Raw genomic sequence first — 10,062 nt, 5'->3', positions numbered from 1 at the left:
GGCATTAGGACACTATCAAGGCCCAGAGCAAAATACATATTAGTGGACTAAATCAACTGTAGATTAAGTCGACTAAATATCTTATGGTATTTGGTCGACTATAACTAGACTAAAAGTAAAACATTTCAGATGACTAACTACTATAACTAAAACTAAATCAAAAATTGCTGTCAAAATCAACACTTATCACCTACTGTACTAAACTATAACCCAATGTTTACATCACCATACTGTACCTTTAGCAAACAACCTCATGTTGAAGGTGTTCCTCACAGACATGTGGTCCTGTGTTCCATTGAAGAGAAAGTAAACTTCCTTGCTGTAGAGACGGTCTTGTGAAATGTGACAAACCCTCTTCACATTGTCTGGGTGAGGGGAGATCACGCACTCCTTTAAGTTCAACGGAACACAGTCGGGGGACCTGGATCCTGTCCTGAGAGAGATCCTGAGAGAGATGCATTTTATGCAGTTTACTGTTATATGCGTTACTAATCTAATTATATTCAACAAACTATCTAAATATGGAGATTTAACCTTTCATTTAAAAGCAAAGTTATCACTTACTTTACCTTTAAACTAAGACATGTATTTAATTGGCTAATGTGTTCAATGCAACAGTCCCCTGCTGCAGTCTCCCTGCCTGGGAAGGATAAACAGGAAAAGCTCAGCGGTTTCTTACCAGTAAAACAAGCGGAGGTCAGGAACATGACTGTAACTGGACGGTGTCCAGGAACAGTTGGCATCTGTGGAGGAGTAGAGAACGCACTGGAGATCGTGCACAAGCTCTGAGAAAGGACAACAGATAAGCGCACGCACGCACGCACGCACGCACACACACACACACACACACAACTGAATCACAATGACTATGTACTGTATAGTCCTAAAATAGTAAATTAGTACACACAATAAAATAGACCACACAATGGAAAGAAGCCCCCTCAGGGCTTTTTTGTTATCCTTTCTTTTTACAGTACTGCTGTACTGTTCTCAAACTTGTTAATCAGTCAGTCAGTCAGTCAGTCAGTCAGTCAGTCAGTCAGTCAGTCAGTCAATCCCTTTTCAATTAATACCAAATCAATCCCAGACCTTTCAAAAGTTATGGAGGTAAATCATAGAACTTTGCAGGGATATTTATGTCTGGTAATAGTATTTACTTGGGTTGGTGGTGATGTTTACAACCACGGGTTCACCCCTAGGTTCTTCGTCACATCTGGTCTGAACAGAGAATCCCAACGTTCCTCCCTCTATCATTGGGTGAATAGTTTCAGAAACGGTCTCACCAACATTGACTTTCTCGGACTGAGGACAAAGACAAAATAAACAATACACTTTCATTGTTAGTATCATAAATACTAATAGCACCTTTTGTTTTATCTTAGAAATTGAAATTGCCACTTGGAATATATACTATAGACTCCTCAAAGAACATAGACCCTAAGTTAATCAAGGGATTTATTTAACCCATTTAGACCTGAACACATTATTAATGTTTATTAAATGGTTAGTTGACAATCAAACCTGTGACCATGTATAGTCTTAACACGTTGCAAGCCGCGGCAGAACCCTCTGAACAGAGGTAGCGCCGAAGAAATAAGCCATTTATTTACAAACATGTTTTAAAAAAACAAAGCCCACATGATAACAACACGTACTGGAGTGCTCGACACAGCGTACATATTCATCCTGCAGAGGTCGGCGATCTTACTTTGGCGAGGCGGAGGGGAGATCAATTCCATTCGTTTACGTGCGGCGAAGCAGGGAAAGGAGCGATAGAGAAGCGGCGCCCGAACGTGATTGAAACCGCGATCCACGAACAGAGACAAAGACCAGCCATCTTGTTTGAGCTTCTTGCTGAGTTTCAACACTGGGGAGAGGATGAGGCTCCTCCTGGCCAGCCATCCATCCAGAATGTGAGTCAACGGCGTGGCCTGCTGGATATTAGGAGTATCACACCCAGCACCAGAAAATGACTGTCAGAGCATATTAACCCTTTCAGATCGCTCCAAAAAGACACAGAGAAGAATTTCCGATGTTTTTTTTTTTTTTATTATAATTTATATCAAAAGTCCGGGAATAGACGGCGTGGCTGATGGGACCCAGTAGGAAGTCCGAGGGAGTACGGCCAGGCTTAGAAGGTGTTAATAGTACAGCTCATGTATGTATATTTTTAACTATCCTTTTTCTAATGTAAGGGTACTGTTGGTAATATGTGTTGTTTTTGTTGTTTTCTTGGTTACAGGAGAATTTGTATGTATGTTTTTAAACGGCCTCTCCTAATGTAGGGTTACTGTTTGTTGGTATGTGTTGTTTTGTCTTCATGTGGGGACTATGAACGAAATTTAGCATTCTTGCTAATTCCGGTGTATTTACATTGCTTTTTACATATGCATTGTCCCGTCTAAATAAACAAATAAAGTAAAGTATTATTTTAACCCACAGAGCAGAGAGACATCACATGATTGGCCCACTGGCTTGTCTATCATCTGAATACTGGCCAAGCACAGGCTACTGCGGCCCAGGAGCCCCACCCAAACATTTAACAGCTGACACAAGCCCACAACGCTTCGCTGCCTCGACGCGTTGTGGGCTTGTAGATCTTCTATGTTCAGTTCACGCCGGTTGTGGTTTGGGCCAAGATGCCAGGGCCAAATTCCCACACACACACACACACACACACACACACACACACACACACACACACACACACACACACACACACACACACACACACACACACACACACACACACACACACACACACACACACACACACACACACACACACACACACAGAGTACAAGTAAGGTACTAAATGGAAGTAAGTAAAATACAAGCAAGTAAAGTGTAGAAATGTTAATAACCTCAGGTATGGTACAGTATTCATAACGAAGGTCTTCGCGTTGGCAGCCTTCGACACCATCGATGCCCTCTGGTGGGTCCCAGGATGCCGTTAGACAGAAGTCATTCCCAAAGGTAATGGACACATTTCTTGGTCGCAGGTCGTGTGCTGGGGGGGTAATGAGAGAGAGACTTACAATTGTTATGGATATCAAAACTTGTAATTATCATTGTGTACTCATATGAGATTCTAATAATAATCGCACATGGGTCTGAGGTTAAGAAGACTATGGGAGGAGAGAATACAGCCCATGTCAGCAAGTTCCTAGTTCCTTGTTTCTTTCAATTTCAATTCTATTTCTGGAAAAAGCTGCAATGGGAGCCAGACATGGCCCAAAGCAGAACTGTCAGCATGGACATTTGCACGCACATTATTGTTTGTAACCTTTGAGCTTAAAAGATTCATGTACATGGTATGTTAATGTCATAATTGCACAATGATGGTGTTTGCCATGACACGCAAGAGCAGGCTAAACCCAACTATGAATAGGCTACATGCGCTGAGTCACTATTAGCTACAGCAGGGACCTGGGATAATTGCTTTGCATGGCATAATTATAAAGCACCCTTAATATATCAACTCTTCAGGTCTGTCTTTGAGTCGATTCTTTTCTAGAACACAATCAGACACTTTTTAGCCACACGTAGCCGGTCTGATTCTCACAATAATAAAATAAAAAAACAACAACTAAAAACTAAAACATAAGCACTAATGAAAAACAAGAAGGCACTAGGCACAGGTGGTGTTCTGAATCTTGGCAAACTCGTCAAGTTTAAGAGTAACTAAGCTTTAGACTTGTCTTCAGTAAAGTTGAAAAAAAAAGAAGAAAACTATTAAAATTAAGAAACACTGTAGAACTAATCAGGAATTGTACAATAATAATAATGATAATGATGATGAAAACAATCATAAAGTGGCCGTAGATTTATATATATTTTTTTTCCGAGTGAAAACAGATCTACAGTGATGCAACCTGTTGTGTGCTTGTAGTGTAGATCCGTGCTATTCTTCATTGTAAGGTGAAGTTCTTTTAAGCGATAAAAGTAATCTGAAAATCTAATGAGACCATCAAGAATTCTTCTGGGGCACACTTTCCTTCCTGAGACTACAGTTGATTCTTCACAACACAATGAACATTCCACTGGTGTCAAAGTGAGAGTTACATGTTGTACATAAGGTTACTGACATGATTTCAAGCCAGAAGTGTGCAGGGAAATGCGCGCACACACACACACGCGCGCGCAGGGTTTATAATTGAGTACCTGAGACGAAAAACAGTCTAATACTTAACTCATGTAGCCTATACCAGTAAGACTCCCTAATCGGGAGATAAGCGACCGTTGGTCGCTTATCTCCACAAATAGGCCAAAAGTTTGTTTTACCAATTATCAAGACATACGGGCAGTTGACAGTTTGCCATGGTTACTCATTGAAGTTGAATCTCCATATATGGAGATAACCTACGCATCACACTAAGTCTGACCTCACCAGCCCATATTTGGGCATGAGCAACTTATGTCTCCATATATGGAGATATGATGACATCACACAGTCCTCAGCCGATGATGTGGCGTGATGTCATACAATACACAAACGAGCCCTACAGTATAAAGGGGCAATTCTTGCCAGGAAAGAAGCATTTGTTCGACTCAGACCTTATCGCCAGGGTTGGCTTATAGCAGCTGTCGGTAGATAATGCCGGTCTTATATACTCATTGAAGTTGAATCTCCATATATGGAGATAACCTACGCATCACACTAAGTCTGACCTCACCAGCCCATATTTGGGCATGAGCAACTTATGTCTCCATATATGGAGATATGATGACATCACACAGTCCTCAGCCGATGATGTGGCGTGATGTCATACAATACACAAACGTCATACTGATGTCAGCAGTGTGATGTCATACTGATGCGGAGATATGAGCAGGGCAAAGGTGTGACGTGTGACGTGTGACCGACCGACCGACCGACCGACCGACCGACGGACGGCCGGTGGAGGTTTTGATACTAAACTGCGACCTTACGGTCGCAATTAGGAATTATAAGACATAATACTTATGGAGAGTGGAAAAACAGTATATCTCCAACAGTTTGTGGAACAACAGTATAATAATTAGGGAATTTTAGCAAGATGTTTGGACCATCTGTGAAAAATTACCAATAGCTTTCTTCACCAATGTGTTCTTATAGGTGTCTAGAATCACCTCTCAATTAGCCTCGGAAACCCAGGCATTTTATTTTGGCCATGGGATACCTCTCAATTAATGCAAACCCAATTCCTCTGGGAAAATCCTGGAGAGCTGAAGTCTAAAATTAACTTGTGAGGTGTCTAACTAGGTGTTATCAGGGGTGCTGAATCCATTCCAACCATTATTCTTTTTAGTAAAAATGTCTCCCTGGCCATCTAAAATTGGTATATTGGTTATTGTTAAGCTGTAATGTAAAGCACAGTGTATAATCAACGGTAGGGGATTGGGGTATTGTTGAATTGATTCTATTCTGAAAAATAAAATAAGTAACTAATTATAAGTCCGTACAAGCAATATTCAGCAGACAAAGGGATCAGTTAACATTAAAACAGACAATCGAACAAAATGAGGGGGGAGTGCCTTAACAATCTCTCTCAAATCTCTAGTTTGTGGTTTACGGTCTGGTAAATCAAAAAATATCTATATTCAAAAAAATAACCCTAACCCTAAAATATGGACTTACACTGTTATTTGTCTCAGGTACTCAATTGTAGGGCCTACAGGGTACAGTGTTCTTCACACAACACGTCACTGTAACTCAGTGGTTAGTTACCAAACCTTTTAGCTCGAGACCCAAAAGAGAGACGATTAGACGTTTGCTCTGGACCCATAGTGAAAACAGCAGATGCAAGCAGGCCTTCGCTCCGCGTTGTGAGCTTTCAGATTGGCTATTTTCACTACTTCTTAAACATTCTTTTTCGAATGTATGGGATTTCTTAGATTGGTTGATAATTGTCTCCACCAGCCGAAGGCTGAGGGAGAGTATGTTTTCCCCTCCGTCCGTCCGTCCGTCCGTCCGTCCGTCCGTGCGTGCGTCCGTCCGTGCGTGCGTCCTCGCAGTTTGTGAACAGCTAATCTCAGTCACCGTTGGCCCGATCGCTGCCAAACTGAGCACACACACTCCCTGGATGCCAATCTAGAACCTCTGCCCCACATTTTTCAAATCAGCCTCATGGTGGCGCTATAACAGGCCGATTTGTGTGGCCTGGTTGTTACCAGCTAATCTCTGGCGCCGTTGGCCCGATCGCTGCCAAACTGAGCACACACACTCCCTGGATGCTAATTCAGAACCTCTGCCCCACATTTTTTAAATCAGCCTCATGGTGGCGCTATAACAGGCCGATTTGTGTGGCCTGGTGGAGACCTGTGCTCGGAAGAGCACTGCTTCTAGTTGTTTTTTATTTCTTCATTCCACTGGTGTCAAGTGAGAGTTCCATTTTGTCCATAAGGTTACTGACAACTGATTTCAAATAAAAGAAAAAAATCGTTGAATGTGTTTTTTTAAATCATGAAAATGTTTGCTTTACTGGGAATGTTTTTTCTTTCTTTTTTTTTTTTGAAAATGTTTTGAAATATTAATAAACAAAAACAAAAACACAATGGGACCCATAAGAATGTGTCCACAATCCACTGTTTGGGAAACAAGTGTTGGACTATGTATCATAATAAAGACTATCATAATGTATTTTATCCACTTTGACAGTTATTTTCTCAATGAATTGAGAATACAAAAGGACCCCAATGTAAAAAAGCCATAGTGTTTTCTTGGGTTTATGGTACAGTGGTTCCCAAACTTTTTATCTTGTGACAAGTTCACAAGCTTGAATAGATCTGCTATTTTCACTACTTCTTCAACTTCTGTTTTCTATTTTATGGACTTTTCTTTGATTTGCTAATGAAATAACTTTAAAAAATGTTGCTTTTCGCGGGATTATTTTTTTAAATGTTTTGAAATAATAAACAAAGTGTAGAAAAATTAAGGGACCCATAAAAATGTGTCAGTGACCTAAAAATGGGTCCCGACCCAGTGTTTGGGAACCAGTACAGCAGATCTTGTATCTGAACTGTACTGTCCTGTATACTTTTCCCATGGGAACTGATATTCAATCAGTCAAATCAAAACATGTGCATGCATTACCATACAGTAGATATGAAAGTAAAAGTCAGACTCAGCTAAGAATAGTCTAGACCAGGGGGGTTTCCCACTGATTTAGGGACCACCATCCCGACTACGAGCAAACTTGTGTGTGTCGGTGGGTCCACAATAGTGTCAGTTTTTGATGCATTTTTGTTAGATACATACACATTTGAATAAATCATTATCACATTTTGTTTTACCTGGACCAAGCAGACTCTCTTTTGTAATCGGAAAATGTATATACCAGTGAAACTAAAAATACATAACGTGGAAATTGAACAAGTAAATGAATAATAAATAAATCTGACTACCTAGCACCAACCAATCCACTAATTATCAATACACAAATCCTCAAATATGAAGATTTAGTTGATCTAAAGATTGCCATTATTAGCCTATGTATAAAGCCCACCATAAAGAACTTCCACCCTGCATGCAGAAGCTGTTTAAAGTGCGAGAGACCCAGTACCAACTTAGGGGGACTTGTATATTTGAGGGATCAACACCAAGAACCAACACAAAAGCTAGATGACGTATATCTGTAATAGGGGTAAGTACATGGAATAGTTCAGATAAAGAATTGAAAATGTGTACATCAGTGATCACATTCAAAAAAATGTTTAAAACCAAGATAATAAATAAATACAAAACATTCTAAAAGTATTACTATATAAGTGTCAAATAAAGAGAAAAAAAAGATATAAATACAATAATTTGGGATAAGTTAACATGAAAATATCTCAAAATATATACTAATGCATTTATTATAAATCAGTAATAAATGCATAAACATAAAATAACATTGGTAATATAGTGGGTCAGAGTCTTATTGATGCACATGTATATACTGTAGCCTAGTAAACTGACTCCTCCCATCTTCAGGCAGGAAGAGAGACTGGTTTACGAGGCTATATATACTGCATATACATGTGCATTGTATGTATTTTTGTGTAAGTGTATTTATCATATGGCATTATGTCTATTTATCATTTATAATTATCTAAGTGGTATAGTTTGGTGTATAATCGTGGCAATATTTCCATATCGCCACATGATATAGCGGCGAACTGGACTGTTTTTCAGTTTTGTAAATTCAAGTAAGCAAAATATTTGATATTTTACCGTATAGAGGGTATGCGCATGCATAAAGTGAATGGCACATCGAGTGGCACATCGAGTGGCAAAGTGAGTGGCAAAGTGAGTTTAACGTTATTTAATGCAATCAGATAGGACCTTTCTGTTTAGTGTATGGGCTGTCAAGTGCAGAAAGTCGTTTTTTTGCCACTCAGTAGGCGTTCCCGCATAACTTCCTAGTATGATGATGATGTCACGCGCATACCCTCTATTGAAATGGGGTAGAGTAGACAATATAAGCTACAGCTTCCGCCTATAACTTTTTGGACTGTTTGGAATGTGCTTAATAACAACTGTATGCATTGTATCCATTGTCTGAAATGGTACCAAAATAAACTAACCTAAACCTAAACAAAAAAAAAACAGCCCAGTCCTCTTTCAAAAATAGTATTATTTACATGCAAACGAGAAAGAAGAGTATAGGCCTAGCAAATAAAATACATAATCTAAATAGTAAAAAATAAATATATATATAAAACACACACACACACACACACACACACACACACACACACACACACACACACACACACACACACACACACACACACACACACACACGCGCGCTGAATGCATGGCAAGCTATGATGGCAAAACCCAAACCCTAATCTCAGTAAAACTATGCCTCAGCCGACGCTGTTCGACCCAACGGGAGTTCGACCTATGGGGCAGTCCCCCCTGCAATACCTCCGTGGACCATCAGGCATCCACCTTTGATTGATTGAAGACTTTATTAGAAGTTTGCATAGGAAAAGGTACAGTTTCATGACGGTACAGTTCACTGGTACAAGGTCTACTAAAAGGAGATCCATGAAAAGACTAAGCTTATTTCCACTGGAAACCATTGAAGTATCTCATATAACATTGAATGACAGACAAATAGAACACAGTACTATGCAGTAGATATGTAAAGAAAAACAAACAAAAAAACAGTAAGTCTAAATAAACAGTATATACAAAGAAGGGGCAGGGGAGGGTATCCCCTGCCCCTTCTAAGATAGATCCAAGGCTATTTTTTTTTTAATTGTACTTGAGTAAAAGTACAAAAGTATTATCAAAAAGTACTTAAAGTAAACCTACAAAAAGGTAAAAGTAGCCTACAGAATGTCCCACTTTGAAATCTTTTGAAATATAGCAGATATAGCCTACAAGCTCACATTATTTGCCTCTGAGATGAATCCGTAGTGGTGTAGAAGTAAAAAATACTGACAACTGGATGAAATACTCAATCTCATGATTGTAATTATAAGTACAGTACTTGACTAAATGTACTTAATTATTTACACCACTGACGACAACACAACGAATGAACAAAAGAAACAAACAGACAAACACAAACATTATTTCCATACCCGTTTGTGATTTCACACAGGAAACCAGAAGGAAACAGTGGACTAACAGTTCCAATCTTTTAAACCTTCTGTCTGATGTCCAGAAAGAGTTCTCCATTGGAAGGCATGTCCTCGATTGCTGTTATTCCCAGAGAAATGTAGCAGCCAGACAGCTATACTCCCACCTCTTTCTAAGAGAAACTAGACATATTCCACAACCCGCATCATTTCCCAGTAGTAAAACTAGGCAAACATTGGCCAAGTTCAACCCCCAAACATTGGGAGGAGTTTAATCAATCCGTTTCCCCTGTATGTCCCATGGTGACGCGAGGTTAACTCGTGCCATAGTTCCACTCTGTGTCACTGGAAACGTGCGTATAGTCCTACATCCTAGCCATAAATTATAACGCTCGCAAGAGAACTTTTTTTTAAGACATTTAAAAGTCCTCGCGTTATCATTTATACAACGCACGTCCAGAGATATATTTGTGTGTCCCATGGCATGATAATTCCCAACCTATT

The 10,062-nt window shown here is 39.7% G+C and overlaps 1 protein-coding gene across 1 annotated transcript in view; it reads right to left on the bottom strand.

Annotated features, from left to right (window-relative positions):
- LOC308297700 (uncharacterized protein) overlaps window positions 1–9,750 on the bottom strand; it is a 19,079-nt gene extending 9,329 nt beyond the window's left edge. Inside the window, exons 1-5 of the mRNA XM_080741248.1 lie at window positions 9,562–9,750; window positions 2,865–3,010; window positions 1,158–1,302; window positions 680–785; window positions 237–445 (exon numbers count right to left, since the gene is read on the bottom strand). Of these exons, the coding sequence (XP_080597374.1) occupies window positions 237–445; window positions 680–785; window positions 1,158–1,302; window positions 2,865–3,010; window positions 9,562–9,658 (703 nt within the window). The 5' untranslated portion in view covers window positions 9,659–9,750. The remainder of the gene's footprint in view (window positions 1–236; window positions 446–679; window positions 786–1,157; window positions 1,303–2,864; window positions 3,011–9,561) is intronic.
- Window positions 9,751–10,062: the final 312 nt, after the last annotated feature.

The sequence above is a fragment of the Nannobrachium achirus genome (assembly GCF_963921795.1).
Source record: "Nannobrachium achirus genome assembly, chromosome: 14".
Lineage (NCBI taxonomy): Eukaryota > Metazoa > Chordata > Actinopteri > Myctophiformes > Myctophidae > Nannobrachium > Nannobrachium achirus.
The sequence above is the reverse complement of the archived record's forward strand: the minus strand, read 5'-3'. Positions and strand labels throughout refer to the sequence as shown.